We start from the raw sequence: 16,669 nt of genomic DNA on the forward strand, positions 1-16,669 counted from the left end.
AAAAACGTGAACTGTTGGTAGCTCTCGAGTACTGGAGTTGGCTACCACTGGTATAAAGGGAGGAAGGTGTCTGAGTCGACAACAAAAGGTCAACATAAACAAGGTCGACACAAGCCATAGGTCGACACATGAAAAGGTGTCCATCTTGTTATATCTGCCAGTGTCATATCTGCTGCTTCCACCGCTGTAATAAAGTACTTCCAACATCTGCCGGTTTGTCATCCTGGAAGCCACTCAGACCCTCATTCCTGCCCTCATCATGTCACGCCTGGATTACTGTCACCTACACTTCTCTGTCCCTCTGACCTCCAGGCTGATTCAGTCTATCCTTACTTCTGCAGTCTGCCTCATCTTTCTCTCTCGGGGCAACGCCTCTGCAGGCTGATCTTACTTTTAAAAACCAACTGTGTCAGCCCTTCCCCTGGCGTAGAATTATCTGACCGCACAAAGCATGTAGAGCCCACTGTCAGCATCTCAGTACGCTGTCACACCGCCAAGTGGTTCCGGATAATCCGCCACCGCCTGCATCATTGATACTTGCAGCTGATTTATGGGAGGTGCAGTATGGCCACTGGGAACGCAGTTGCTTTCACGGACAATCCAGCAATGCTCGCTTTATGCGCCCATACAATGGGTTTTTGTGTTCACGCAGGAAAATGTTTTTTTTTTGTGTTCTTTTTGAATCACAAAATAGAGTATAATTTTCATTTTAATAGGGTTGGTTACTTGGTTTGGTGATAGTTTGGTTCCAATTTAAAATGGAAGATGGAAGCCATCTTGTTCACTGGTAAAAATGTCTGTAAGGATTTTTGGTACTTGTGTAGTTTCACGGCACCACCATGGCGCCGTGCGTCTGAGTCCCCTTGTGGGGCTCGCTGCGCTCGCCCACGCTGCGCTCGCCCACGCTGCGGGCTCAGTGGCTCGCTACGCTCGCCACGCTATCTAAAATCCACTCCATGCCAACATGGATAGTGGGGGTATGAACTATCCATGTTGGCATGGAGTTAAGTTAGTTTATTTCAGATAGTTTCCGAGCGTACAAACCGGAAGTAGCACGGCACCAGAAACTACACAAGTACCGGCTTTTTTGTTTTGAGAACAGACTCTTTGGGAGACTTTTCATATTATTATTTTGTGTTCTTTCTTATCTGGGTTTTCCCAGTCTTGTAGATTAATTAATAACAGTTCTGACAGTTGGAGAAAGATCTAGCTGGATTCACGCAACACATTGCAAGAAGGGAGTACCTGCTGTATCTACTTCTAAGCAGCAGGGGTCAGTTTTTATAAAGATTGATTGGAAGTGTGTACAAACACGGCTTGGACCACAGATGGATGGGAGTGTGTACAAACACGGCACGGACCACAGATGGATGAGAGTGTTTACAAACACAGCACGGACCACAGATGGATGGGAGTGTGTGCATGCATGGCATGGACCCCAGATGGATGGGAGTGTGTACATGCATGGCTTGGACCACAGATGGATGGGAGTGTGTACAAACCCGGCATGGACCCCAGATGGATGGGAGTGTTTACAAACACGGCACGGACCACAGATGGATGGGAGTGTGTACAAACACGGCACGGACCACAGATGGATGGGAGTGTGTACAAACACGGCACGGACCACAGATGGATGGGAGTGTTTACAAACACGGCATGGACCACAGATGGATGGGAGTGTTTACAAACATAGCATGGACCACATATGGATGGGAGTGTGTACAAACACGACATGACCACAGATGGATGGGAGTGTGTACAAACACGGCATGGACCATAGATGGATGGGAATGTGTACAAACACGACAGGGACCACAGGTGGATGAGAATGTGTACAAACACGACCCGGACCACAGATGGATGAGAATGTGTACAAACACGGCATGGACCACAGATGGATGGGAGTGTGTACAAACACGGCATGGACCATAGATGGATGGGAATGTGTACAAACACGACAGGGACCACAGGTGGATGAGAATGTGTACAAACACGACCCGGACCACAGATGGATGAGAATGTGTACAAACACGGCATGGACCACAGATGGATAAGAATGTGTACAAACACGGCATGGACCACAGATGGATGGGAGTGTGTACAAACACAGCATGGACCATAGATGGATGGGAGTGTGTACAAATACGGCATGGACCACAGATGGATGGGAGTGTGTAAAAACACGACATGGATGGGAATGTGTACCAACACGACACAGACCACAGATGGATGGGAGTGTGTACAAACACGACATGGACCACAGATTGATGGGAGTGTGCACAAACACGACATGGACCACAGATGGTTGGAAGTGTGTACAAACATGGCTTGGACCACAGATGGATGGGAGTGAGTACAAACATGGCATGGACCACAGATGGATGGGAGTGTGTACAAACACGACATGGACCACAGATGGATGGCAGTGTGTACAAATATGGCATGGACCACAGATTGGTGGGAGTGTGTACAAATATGGCATGGACCACAGATGGATGAGAGTGTGTACAATCACGGCATGGACCACAGATGGATGGGAGTGTCTACAAACACGACCCGGACCACAGATGGATGAGAATGTGTACAAACACGGCTTGGACCACAGATGGATGGGAGTGTGTACAAACACGGCTTGGACCACAGATGGATGAGGGTGTGTACAAACACGACATGACCACAGATGGATGGGAGTGTGTACAAACAGCTCTTCATACAGCTAAAGGAAAGGGATCAGTTATATAAAATTAACTTCATATTGGAAGACGCAATCAGGGTGGATGACTTTCTATATGTGTGGTTCTCTAATCTGGGCAGCAATTTGCGTGAGGTGGATCTGGCAGAGATTGGGCGCCGTGTTTCTTGCGATCCGGTTACTGGGCAGTAGTCAGCAGAACAAATGTATATGGGGGATGTGGCCCTGGACACAAAAACTGTGTTGCATGTGAGGCCATATCACAGATAAGTGTACCTTTATGTAATTAAATATTATCCATTGTGTTCCCACTCATGTGACATAAATTATCTTTCCAAGATGGATAAAATAGTGAAAAACGTAATTATGTAAATGGTAATCTGCATATTTTTTTTTTTTAAATTACGGAGATCTTTTATATATTAAACCTGATAACAATACTATTATCACAATTATAAGTTAGTCCGTGTCCCTTTAAACACCCCAGCACAAACACATGAACACAGCGATCAGAACAGTCACACTTGCCTGTAGTCGACGTCCTTCTTTCCAGGGTCTCTTGGCGCTGTTGCTGCTCCATTATTTGCCTAGACAAGCAGATAAGAATTATAAACCCCTTATTTTGCAAATACCAAAACTCGAGTTAAAAAAAAAATGCTGCACAAACCACCGCCCCTATTAGCCGTGAAGGTGACAAATAATATTATCAGCAGCCTGCAAGCTGACACAATTTCATGGCAAATAAATTGAATTATATTTTGGTGCAGTGTGGCAGTTTTACCGCTAGATGTCGCTCTTTCCCTTTCACAGTCCGCAGCTCAGGTTTACAATGAAATATCATGCAGGTTGCAGCACAGGGTTTAGATACTAGCAGCGGGTAATGCAATAAAAAATAATTTGTTGTAGTGAACTTAATTAGAAGGATTGTCTCCCGGGAATTGGTGATGCCAAGAAAGAAAAATGTGCTGTTTAATATGTATTGAGCAATTCCTTATTCTGCTTTTCCTATTGCCAAGTGCAACCTTTCACAGTGTGATTATAGTCTTCTCCTGTTTACACAAATAGATGGTAAATTCAATCTGTTTGCACCAGGCTGAAGGCAGCAGGTCTATGATCAGCCGCTACTGGCGCAAGACGAGCTATTTACAGATGTTATTTTGCACAGTTGCTTCCATATCTAGACAAGAGAGCAGACTTCCAATGGAAATACTGCTGGGCAGCCACATCACAGGGGTATACAAACCTGCACGTTCTGAAAGGCTCTGTAGCAAGTCGCTGATTGGGTATGGGTCATTGGGTCGACTTTGGGAAGGTCGACATACATTGGGTCGACCACTAAAGGTCGACACCGACAAAAGATTGACATGTCTAAGCTTGACAGGGTCAAAAAGTCAACACAAGCATTGGGTCGACTTTAAGAAGGTCGACATGGTTTTTTTTTCCAAATTTTTTTTACTTGAATGTCGACATAGTGTACTTGGACACCGTATTGGTGCACAGGGTCCCCGGCACCTGCTTCGGGCACACTATTATATTCTCCCTCCACGTCCTAGTGAATGGTAGGACATGAAATGTCGGCACATGTCGACCTTTTGCCTGTCAATCTTTCCCATGTCGACCTAATGCATATGTCGACCAAATGACACTATTGACCTAACCCAATGTCGACCTTTATGGATGTCGACCTAGTTGGTGTCTATCCAATGATCCATATCCCTCTACAATTACCCCAGCCTTGCCTTGAGGCACAGAACTGTAGTGCCTCCACAACATGACATTGCCACGCAGGTGTTATGCTGCCCATACACTTGTGAGATATTGCATGCAATCATTCGGTTTCAACCACATCTGGCCGATAAATCATATGATTTTATGAAATTTTAAAGGACTATTCGATGAGATGCGCGTCTATAGATCTTATGTGCTGCACATAATATCTATCGAATTGCAGGAGCGAACGCATGTGGTTTTTAACCACATGAGATCGCTCAAATTCATTTTGCAGGTGGGGGGCGGAGGGATCGCTCTCGTTGGCGTGGGGTTTGAGGAGAGGGGGCTGGAGGGACCGCTCGCATCGTAAGAGAGGGCGGGCAGAGGGCCATGGAGTAGCGTAGCGCTAGTGGGCGATGGGGGTTAGCGGTGGCGGCAGACTTGTTTAAAACACTAGGCAGCCCTCTAATTGGCTGAGCTCTCTCAGCCAATCAGAGGGCTGCCCAGTGTTTTAAACATTTCTGACACCACCGCTGACCCCTGCCGCCTGCTAGCACTACTTCTAGTGCTACCCTACTCCACCACCCTCTGCCTGCCCTCTTTCATCACCCAATGTGCCATGTGGCATGCGACACTGGGTGCTGAAAGGAGGCACTTATTGCACCATAAGATGAGATCGGATTCGATGCACATGTCACATTAATGCTACCCATACACTTATGTGATCAGATTCAAAGTCCTTCCACATTGCAAGGGGATCCCAGAACCTGCGGTGTGACACGGTTTCCAAAATGATGGAAGTGTCCGTGAGGCAACAATGGGATTCCACTGGGGCGGTCGGAACGCCGGTAACTCGCCAACACCAACATTGACGATGTTACCTCCGTAGAGGAGAAATGAGATGCAGGGCTACTGCAAAGTATCATAAGGTCATTAGGTAGACCCTATTAAGGTTGACATGCATTGAGTTGACCACTGAAGATCGACAGTCAAAAAGTTTTTGCAAGCCTCTGACTCCTGCAGATGTGTGCTCAGTACAGTTCTGGCCTGTGCTATGGTGCTGTAGCTATATTCTGAGGCCACTCTGTGGTAGTGTGGCCCAGGAGCTGTATAAATGTCAGCTGATTCATAGCGTGAGAAGAGCGGACCAGAAACGTGTATTATAATTCGCATGGGTTGTGTCAGGAAGGAAGGGGTTAACCACAGCAGAATAGACAGTGGTAACAATACTGCTGGTAACAGCTGCTAAACGTACTGTCTCCTATTCCACAGCCCCCCATTCCCACCTGCCCCAGGTCTCTCCTCTCTGAAACACACAGCAAAGCTGACGCAGATGGCCTACCTGCCGACACATGAGCCATGTAATAGAAGGGGGCACACAGAGGAGAAGCAGGCATCAGATCCTCATCAGAATCCACTTATCACCCATTTCAGGTACGTAAAGTAACCTGTGCCATACTAAATAGAGGCAGACCCTATAGATTTGTGTCTGTTCTGAGGATCTGTAACCCCTAATTGACTGTGTAAATTGTCTGTTATGGAAACACAGGATGAATGCACAACAGGCAGCGGTAGGAGAACAGTACTGATAACTGGACCTATGCGTTTCACCAGCGACCATGTGAAAGGTCTCTGCAATCCTCAGCAATCTCCTTTCAGACCTGCTTTAGGTGCATTTTGCACTTTTCCACAGGCAGTTAAATACCCATCAATCGCCGATTTACATCCGCTATTATGAGGCTGATGACGCATTTTATGGTGCAGAAATAATTAGATATGTGTCTGGTAGGGGTGGTCAGACCACCCCTATCCTTACGCCATCATCATTGCCAATTTTACCGGCCCTATCCTTAGAGCAAGAGATCCCTATTACATATACACGTGGCCCGCCAACGCTGCATCACCCACAATTCCATCCATAGACCCTTCCTGAACGTTGCCTGCGCCCAATTGTCCTGTTAATGCTATTAATAAAGTGTATTTTCATGTGTCCATGCATCACACCTACACAGAGCTGAACAACATTCAGGAGAATGTGGGCATTCAATGCACTAAGAACCAGTGACATCACAGGCACCATCACATCAATGTGGTGTGCCACACCCCTTCTGTCAGTGTCCCGGTGATGTGAGTGAGGCTATGGATAGCCACTCCTTCACCTCACTGTGGGGGTGTGGCTATCCCCAGAAATCACCTCCTAGCAGTTGGACCAAAAGTCCAGAATCAATCGTCAAGGAGGTGTGCTACTACGGCAGGGACTGTGCTGTGATGAGATCACTGGTTCCTAGTGAACTGATAGGCTGCCTTCACGAGTTCTGGGTCTCACTCACCTTCTCTGTATTTCCATTTCATCTGGCGAGGGGCCATTCTGGATGCTCGGGGTTTGGCGCTGAGCTGCAGGGCCTGAAGATGAAGATAGAAAACAAAAAGGCATATAAATAAAAAAGCACATTGCTATACACCTATAATGGTGTATTACCCCCCCCCCCCCACCCCCCACAATTCAATAGCACTGTTGTGTATGAAGGAGCTGATTGGCTGGGGACTGTAGAGTTTGGAGATGACATCATCTCCAAGCGTCCACGGTAAGCCGGAAGATCCGGGTCACTGGAAGACCTGGGTCCGGGAGTGAAGGATGATGACCCGGATATAACCCAAGTCATCACCCATGTGTGAACGAGACAAATACAGAAAGCCCCGGCTATAGACTCAACTGAGTCTAAAGGTCGACAGGGTAAAAATGTCGACGTGAAAAAGGTAGACACATAAAAAGACCCACAGGTCCAATACTGAGGGTAGCCATCACCATGATTGCCTATTGCAATGCTTTCTCGAGCACACCATGGAGAAGTCTATTTATCATGGACAGCAGTGATACAAGTACCGCTACGGCCCAACGACGGCATCTCATGATGCCATTGTCTCTTCGGTAACCTGCTGCCAGAGAACGTCGTCATTGAGCCCTTTGTTCAGAACGTACATTAGCCTGGGCTACGCAGGAGTAGAAAAGAACATTTTTGAGCTTCCTGTCACTTTAATTCAATGGTACATTGCGTCAGCATGTGTAATCTACGCCGACAGGCTGCCCTTTAATAGCCGGAGGGCGCACAAATACGTTATTAATTCTGCACATTTTTATGACACAGATATATCAGAGAACATTAATACATTTCCCTTCATCTCTCACAATATTTGTCTTCTGGAAATTACCATGATAATGACATAATCTCGCAGCGGACAGAAATGTAAGGGTAAAATGGAGAAGATAGAATAATCTAATACATTCACAGAAGACGAGCTCATTGTCATATAGATCCGTCTGCTGCACGGATTCTGCTAGTGCGGCGGAATGTGTAACAGCTGCCCTAGTTAGTCTGACGTGCCGCCACTGATAAGACCAATCCTTTGCTCATTAAGCAAGACACTGCAGGCTGCTACTTGTCTCTCACCCATTCTGGGTGGTACGGCTACATGTTCCCTGACTGCAGGAGCTGGGGCAATTACAGGGTCACTAACCCCAATGCTGGCAACTGCAGTGAACAATGGGCATGATTCATCTTTGTTAGCAAAGCAAAAAAAACACACATGCTGCACTGCAGGTGGAACAGATGTAACAAGTGCACAGAGAGTTGCACTCTGTGATTTTGGTCATTGTGTATGCTGACCGATGATGGGGAAAAATTGGTTGGACGAAAACTGCTCAGTGCACACAAATTGAGTGATTTTTTTCCTGGGGTGGACAACTTTCCATAGCAGGACGCTATGGAAAACCATCCACCCCATCGCTCCTCACTGCCCCATACACACTGGGCGACTTCTGAGCTGGAAGCAGCTCAAAAGACAAAACTGAGCTGCTTTCAGATCAAAGTCACCCAGTGAGTATGGGCCTTTAGATTTGTGTGGGGTGTGTTCAAAAGTCTAGATTACAATGTACAAATAAAGCAGCGAATATTCACCCTGCATGGAAACAATATAACTCACCCAAATCTAAAGATGTCCATACACTAGTGCGATATACATGCAATTTGGTCACTTTTTTAAGTGATTTGCTACACAGCAAAGTGCGAGCGCCTGACCGTCTTCATTGCTTTGCACAAAAAGGGCTTCACAGTCAAGGATATTGCTGCTAGCAAGATTGCACCTCAAGCAACCATTTATCGGATCATTAAGAACTTCAAAGAGAGGTTCAATAGTCGTGAAGAAGGCTTCAGGGTGCCCAAGAACATCCAGCGCCAGAACCGTTTCCTAAAGTTGATTCAGCTGCAGGATTGGAGCACCACCAGCACAGAGCTTCCTCAGGAATGGCAGAAGGTAGGTGTAGGATTTTGCACACACGGTGAGGCACAGACTTTTGGAGGATGAACTGGTGTCAAGAAGAGCAGGAAAAATTTCTCTCCAGGAAAAACATGCGGGACAGACTGATATTCTGCAAAGGTACAGGGATTGGACTGCTGAGGACTGGGGTAAGCTCATTTTAGCTGATGAATCTCCTTTCAGTTGGTTTGGTGAATCTGAAGAAAATGCTTGTCTGGAGAAATCCTGGGTCATGCCAACAGTGAAGCAACGTGAGACCATTCACATATGGGTTGTTATTCAGCCAAGGGAGTGGGCACACTCCCAATTTTACAGAAGAACAGGCATATACAAAGACTGGTATCCAAACATCCTCCAAGGGCAACTTCATCCAACCAAAGTTGCACTTACTGTATATAATTCTTTAAATGCAAATACACCACAGAAGTACAACTGCACTTAATTAAAAATAAACATTTGTTGTCACCCCCTTACAAATACAGTAGGGATCTGCTTGATTACTACTGTAGAAAAAAAAATCAAAGATGATCAAAGCAGCCTTCCTGTATTACAGAAATGGCATCAGTGGGAGGGATCAATAAGCACTCAGCCAATCAGAAGTGGTTGACAGTCATCATCATCAGTTTGTATGCCGCACCAGTAGTCACTTCCTGACAGGTGCACGTGTGTCTCTGTTGTGATCTGCATGGGACGCTCTTACTCTACAATGGCCAATGCTTACACACACACACACACTCTGCCCCACCTCCCTGCACACAACCGATCATAAGTGTTGGCATGCAGCAAAATATAGATGAAAGCGTGAAAATGATTTGCTTGCAGTAAAAAAAAAAAGACCCATTTTTGAGCGGTAACATGAATGCTACAAAATCACCTCAATAACAGCAAGACCTGGGGAAAAAATATAAAATCCCAATTTCCCACAATGCAGTGCAAACTTGCACGACTTTCAAATACTGGGATAAGAACATTACTATGCTTCTTTCTACAGTTATTGCCCATACAGTTTGTACGTCGTCCTCAATACTGACATAAATACTTCTTGCAGCAGGGAGAACCATTGGTAAATATATCTCAGTGTATACACTACAGTACATATCCATTTACCCTCTATTAGCGACCATGTGTAAGACACAGCAGTATACAACTGGCTAGGGAAGTCTGCAGGAAGTATCTGACGTCTTAAAGCAGCTGTTTTCAGTGTATAATTGTTAAAGCGTATTAAAAATGCTTACCGGTAGATGCTGTATAATATCCTATATTATAACACTGTATAAAAGAACACAACTCTCCCACCCTGTATAATCTGGCACAATAAAAAAATGTAGTGTAATAATAAAATCTTAATTAAAAGGATAAATAAAGTTCTGAAAATAATAATAAAAACAATTATTTTATCTCAAAGAAATTCTAGATAGCAATGCCTGCATAACTGAGTATAATGCATACTGATGTGTGTGTGTGTGTATATATAAAGGCATACTGATATATATATGTCTATATATAAAAAGAGAGAAATAAAATACATATAGTTTATGTATATAACATTTATCAAAAAACTACAATTTGTGCTGGGAACACATTATAAGATTTTTTTTTTTAAATTGGGTAATTTTTATTAAAGCAAATGAAAATGAATGTACATCTGTACAGTTAACAAGCAATATCAACAATGGTGATATACATCGAGTAGTACAAAAATGAACAATAAACAAGTGCAAACATTTCAACATAAGTCAAAGTCAAAGTTCAGTGTCCATGAGCGAAGATGAAGAATGTTTAGTGGCAATACAGATGCACACATGTAGCAGTCATGTATATTTTTCCCCTAATAAACTTGTCCCAGTACTCATACATTGAGTACCATCTCCCTACCCGCCAACAAATAAAGAGAAAGAAACAAATATACATAAGAAAGAAAGATGTGCACGCAAGCAATACATTGAGCCATTGAGATAACAGCAAGGTATAATGTAGTAGTCATCCAGCATCCCAGGGAGGAGGCGAACGCATTATAAGATTACCTATCATCTTAGTAAGAGGCATTTAAAAACATCTTATTTTAGCCTTTCCAAGCATCAGTCATCGTAGTTTAAATTTAAAAATGACCCTATTAAGTATGAGCTACACTGAACCACTGTAACTATTTCTAGGAAAAATAACCTATACAAACCAACCAAATAAATAAAAAATGAGGAAATCAATACATAAAATAAAATTAAAAATAAAATAAATAAAAAATAAATACAATTATTAAAATATCCAACACAGTAAATAAAAATTCTAACAATAAAATCAACACTAATAATAACAATAATAAATTCATAAATAATAATAATAATAATAAAAAAAATATTCTTCACCTACAAGACATTCTGCAAAGGATGAGACAGTCACAGTGGCACAGGCAGAAGCAATGAAACACCCACTCCCTGCTGACCATACTATAGATGGCCTCGGAACAATCCTCAATGGAGACTATTCATTCTTCCCACGACTTACCTGCTCTCCCAGAGAGTGCAGTGTTACAAAGCGTAACCAGACCCTTCAATACAGCAGAGGAGGGCACCTCTTTGTCTAAATATTTCATCACAAATTCTTCTTCTTCCAGCCAACCCCAGACCGGTACTCAGCATAATGACACTGCAGCCGCACCACGGCAGAGATCCATGCCGCACTAAGACCCCTTTCCTAAAAATGATTTTCATTCATGCCAAAAACAAACTTTGATAAAAAACCTCAAGCAATTAGCATCAGAGGCATCAAACTGGCATCAGACCATATGCTGACGGCACATGAAATACAGGTTGTTTTTTTTCTAGATTAAATATTAATTGCCTAAATTTTCCATCTGTCTTTTCTCCATCCTTTATCAAGAAAGAGCTTCGCCTCTTATCTTGTGGAGTGGTTTATTATTTCGACAGTGCCTCTTCCAGCCGTTCAATGACTTCATAAGTTTCATTGTCACAACATTATTATTTGATGACTTGCTTTGTTTCGCCGCCGTCTGTTGATTTTGCTTCACTTTCTCTAAATTGTGCGTTCCACAAAAAGAGACAATGGGTGGTTTTGTCTATTAAGGTTTTTGCATTATAGTACGGCAAATCTTTTTGCAAATCGTGACTGCAGAACAGTTTTTACAAAGGCAATCTAAACTACTGGGATCTCCGAAACGGTTATTCTGCTGTGTAATCGGGAAACAAGACACACCCAATGGTATGTCATCCTTTATTCTGGCACTGCAGTAATGTAGCAGGTTAGAGATTATTCATATATGAGGAGGGGGTTAAAGTCTACAAGAAGTGAGCGACAACACATCCCCTTCCTAGCAGTGCACCCTTTGTAAGGCCTAGAAAACACAGTCGATTTGTCTTGGAGGAAGAAATGCGCTCTGCGGTCCCGCTCTCCGATAACCATCTTTTAGGAGCTATTGTTATATTTACCTGGCCGGCCGATGTGACTCCTTGATGGCCGATTTACGGAATCATGTGCTGGTCTCAAGGACATGAGAGCCCAGATTTCAGACCAGCACTCAGAAATGACCAAACTGGTCCAACAGGAGAAGGCATGGCAGAAGAAATAGAGGCTGAAGCACCTATGCTCACTCTGTGGGGTTATTCCGACCTGATCACAGCTGGGTGATTCAGCAGAGCTCTGCGATCAGGTAGCATCTGCCTAGACAGAGTCAAAACCCGCCTTGTGTAAGGATGCGAATGGCTTGCAAAAATCACATAGATTGGTGAATAGCTGCAAATCCATACGCAACACTCTCACCTTCGATAGATTTTCCCAGTCTGTGCGTAACCTAGAACCTACTGTGCGATAGAAACAGGCTGATTGAGCGGACGTCACAGACCCTCCACTAAAGTGCTTGAGCACGCCTGCGTCTTCCCCGTCACTCCCAGAAAACGGACAGTTACCACTCACAAGTGCTGGCTTCCTGGGAAGAAAAGGCCATACATTATTTGCAAAATCGCCTTCTTTTCAGCCGGTCAGCCGGCCCGGAGATGTCGGAGCAAATGATAAGGTTCTGTCACCTGAAACAAGGCATGAAACACATTTAAATCTTCCAAGAAGCCTGAAGGGGGAAGCAAGTTTTGTTCTGTAGATAGAGATGATCTTGACCTTAAGACAACCCTTTGCCGCTGGCCACTTTTTGTTCTGGCCGGAAGGAGCCAACGGATGCTTGGTCTACGGCCTTTGCGGACAAGAACCAACCTGGTTACAGAACCCTAAAATTTTACTTATCTATTTGACAGAGTTGAAGCAATTAAGACCCTTGAGCAGGGTCGGTGTAAGACTTCTAGGCACCCTAGACAAAACTACCACCTACTGCCCACCCACCCCCACTGCTGCCGCCAATAACCACTTTCCAGCGCAAGTGAAAGTTGTATCAAGGGAAAGTAAGGTGGTATCTTAGAAGTTCCACAGCCACCACCTGCATTAAGTACAACACGGATGTCTTCCCCATAGACATCCTTAACTAGGTCCCTAGGCAGCTGCCTGAAGCTGGTATAAGAGGTAATAGGGCATAGGAAGGACAGACATGGATTAAAAGCACTCATGTGGATTGTATGTGTTAAGTATAACGTTAGTTTTCACTAGTCGGAGGGTATTTTCAATAGCGGTGACAGTATGAACAGATCATTGTGAGGAGCTGTCGTAATTATTCGAAGATGCTTGGACAAATTCCACCCGGCATCACATCTGTCCCCAATTTCCTTCCTCGGGGCTACTGTTACATTCTCCTCACCCACAAGTGTTAACACATCCCATAGTCACAGCTACTGACAGATGACGGGAGCGTGAATGTTGAAGTTGAGATTGACGATATTCAGAATGTTTAAAGGGATGTCTGCATCTCATATTTTGACATTTACAATGTGGACGTGTCGACAGGGGCCAAGCTCGGGAGGCTGTGGATCATTAGCTCGACAAGCATGAGGCCGACAGTCAATAGGTCGACCACTACTGGTCGACACGTGAAAAAAGTCAACATGCATTTGGTTTGCATGGTCAAAAAGCAAAAAATCGACATGGAGAAAAAAGGTTGACGTGGAAAAAAGTTTTCTGTGTTGTTAATGGCGGCATTCTCAGTGCCCTGATGGTAATTACGGAGCCGGTAAAAGCAGATATCAGCAGTGATCATTTATACATGGGACCCAGCGGTGCTGGAACATTCTTGTCCGTAGGTAGCTGGTACAGATTGTATATATAATGTACAGAGCGTACTGTATATCACTCTGATGGGAATGTGCCAGCCTTCATCACTTGTAGCGAGGGCAGATGCCACATTGAGATATTGCCCCCCCTCCCCTCCTGAATGTGACCCATCTGTCACACCATACATCTCTGCTTATGACTATCACATTCCCGCCATACACCCGACGTCTGGCTCTGTCATTTCTTATTCTGGCTGAATTACAAGTATGATTTAGATGATAAGTAAATCTTCATTCAGAGCGTTACATTCTCCGTGCAGAAGGATTTCCCCACAGACAGCCCACGCTTGTTATACTGTATGCCCAGCTAAGAGCAATCTGCTATGCTCTCTGTGAGTATGATGAGTGGGTCTCGCTGCTGTGACAGAGCGAGTCCTCCTGCTGTGACACAGGTGTTCTTGCTGCTGTGATAGAGAGTGTCCCGCTGTTGTGACAGAGTGGGTCTCGCTGCTGTGACAAAGGTGGTCCTGCTGCTGTGACAGAGGTGGTCCTGCTGCTGTGACAGAGTGGATCCTGCTGCTGTGACAGAGAGGGTCCTGCTGCTGTGACAGAGAGGGTACTGCTGCTGTGACAGAGAGGGTCCTGCTGCTGTGACAGAGGTGGTCCTGCTGCTGTGACACAGGTGTTCTTGCTGCTGTGATAGAGAGTGTCCTGCTGCTGTGACAGAGAGGGTCCTCCGGCTGTGACAGAGAGGGTCCTTCGGCTGTGACAGAGTGGGTCCTGCCGATGTGACAGAGTGGGTCCTGCCGATGTGACAGAGTGGGTCCTGCCGATGTGACAGAGTGGGTCCTGCCGATGTGACAGAGAGGGTCCTCCTGCTGTGACAGAGTGGGTCCTGCTGATGTGACAGAGAGGGTCCTGCTGCTGTGACAGAGTGGGTCTTGCTGCTGTGACAGAGAGGGTCCTGCTGCTGTGACAGAGTGGGTCTCGCTGCTGTGACAGAGAGGATCCTCCTGCTAAGACAGAGGGTCCTGCTGCTATGATGGAGTGGGTCTTGTTGCTATGACGGAGTGGGTCTTGTTGCTATGACTGAGTGGGTCTTGCTGCTATGATGGAGTGGGTCTTGCTGCTATGATGGAGTGGGTCTTGTTGCTATGATGAAGTGGGTCTTGTTGCTATGATGAAGTGGGTCTTGTTGCTATGACAGAGAGGGTCTTGCTGCTATGATGGAGTGGGTCTTGTTGCTATGATGAAGTGGGTCTTGTTGCTATGATGGAGTGGGTCTTGTGTTGCTATGACAGAGAGGGTCTTGCTGCTATGATGGAGTGGGTCTTGTTGCTATGATGGAGTGGGTCTTGTTGCTATGACTGAGTGGGTCTTGCTGCTATGATGGAGTGGGTCTTGTTGCTATGATGGAGTGGGTCTTGTTGCTAAGATGGAGTGGGTCTTGTGTTGCTATGACTGAGAGGGTCTTGCTGCTATGATGGAGTGGGTTTTGCAGCTATGATGGAGTGGGCCTTGTTGCTATGACAGAGAGGGTCTTGCTGCTATGATGGAGTGGTTCTTGTTGCTATGATGGAGTGGGTCTTGTGTTGCTATGACAGAGAGGGTCTTGCTGCTATGATGGAGTGGGTCTTGTTGCTATGATGGAGTGGGTCTTGTATTGCTATGACAGAGAGGGTCTTGCTGCTATGATGGAGTGGGTTTTGCAGCTATGATAGAGTGGGCCTTGTTGCTATGACGGAGCGGGTCTTGTTGATATAGCAGGGCTATAATGCTGAGCAGGGGGCTTCTGGAGGTTGGCATGTGGTAAGTTCATATGACATTTTACTCTGGCCCTGCTAGTACGGTGAGGCTCTGCAGATATATCACCACACGTAGTGGTGTGTTCCATGGGGCCACGCTGATGCCTGAAGCCAAATGTCTAGCTGAAGAAATGGTAGAGGGGCCCATCCCAATCTGGCTGCACTGGCCGATCAGGGGCACTTACACAGACACACTTTGGAGCCCACATGTGTATGTGTATGTGTGTGTGTGTGTGTGTGTGTGTGTGTGTGTGTGTGTGTATATGTGTTTGGGGGGATGGGGGGAGGTTGATCTTTTGTGCTTTCATTCCCTATGCAGAAAAGTTACTAAAATAGACCTGACAAATAAGAGAGGCTGCAATAATGTTACTGAGCGCTGACCTTCTCTGGGAGAGCCAGTGTCCCCTAGAGACCTATTCTGTGCACTGGAGAAAGAAGCGGGCACAATGGAAATGCCAGCCAAAAGATACCTTTACACACACCGCTAAATGGATCGGTCATCAAATATCCAGGTATCAATAGGCCTTTATGGTCCCACTCACCGTGTCAGCTAAAAGTCATTATAATGTGTCGGCAAACTGGAATATGTTCAAAGTTTTTTATGGAGGTCTCTTACCGTGATGGGGATCAGCCTTCCCGCACAAGTGATCTAGGCTGGGGGCCTATTCATATATGTTATGGTGCGTCACTCCTAACGAAAAGCATAAGGCTCAGCACCAACCGTTATGGCATGGGCTTGGCTCTGCAGAGTGCTCTGCCAGCGGGCGTACGTTCAGCTCCGCATCTTCCCCATCAAACGCTAAATGGAACCAGTTTAAACGACTCTTTCATTGGGCAAAGAACCTGTGTCTACTGTCTAAATGCTGACATGCTCATAATGTTGACAGCAGTCATAGTCACAATGGCAGCAAAGACTTTTTGAAGTGTCCTTAACATCAAAAATCTCCCCATGAAGACTATCATGTCAATGTTTTGTCCATGTT

The 16,669-nt window shown here is 45.3% G+C and overlaps 1 protein-coding gene across 12 annotated transcripts in view; it reads right to left on the reverse strand.

Moving 5' to 3' along the window:
* The window catches only part of EVL (Enah/Vasp-like), an 89,366-nt gene that overhangs the window by 14,018 nt on the left and 58,679 nt on the right, over window positions 1-16,669 (reverse strand). For all 12 annotated transcript variants that reach the window (XM_083166556.1, XM_083166555.1, XM_083166552.1 and 9 more), the window contains exons 4-5: window positions 6,736-6,808; window positions 3,224-3,282 (exon numbers count right to left, since the gene is read on the reverse strand). In XM_083166556.1, coding sequence (XP_083022682.1) covers window positions 3,224-3,282; window positions 6,736-6,808 — 132 coding nt within the window. The remainder of the gene's footprint in view (window positions 1-3,223; window positions 3,283-6,735; window positions 6,809-16,669) is intronic.

The sequence above is a fragment of the Crinia signifera genome, chromosome 12 (assembly GCF_055691185.1).
Source record: "Crinia signifera chromosome 12, ASM5569118v1, whole genome shotgun sequence".
NCBI classification, from domain to species: domain Eukaryota; kingdom Metazoa; phylum Chordata; class Amphibia; order Anura; family Myobatrachidae; genus Crinia; species Crinia signifera.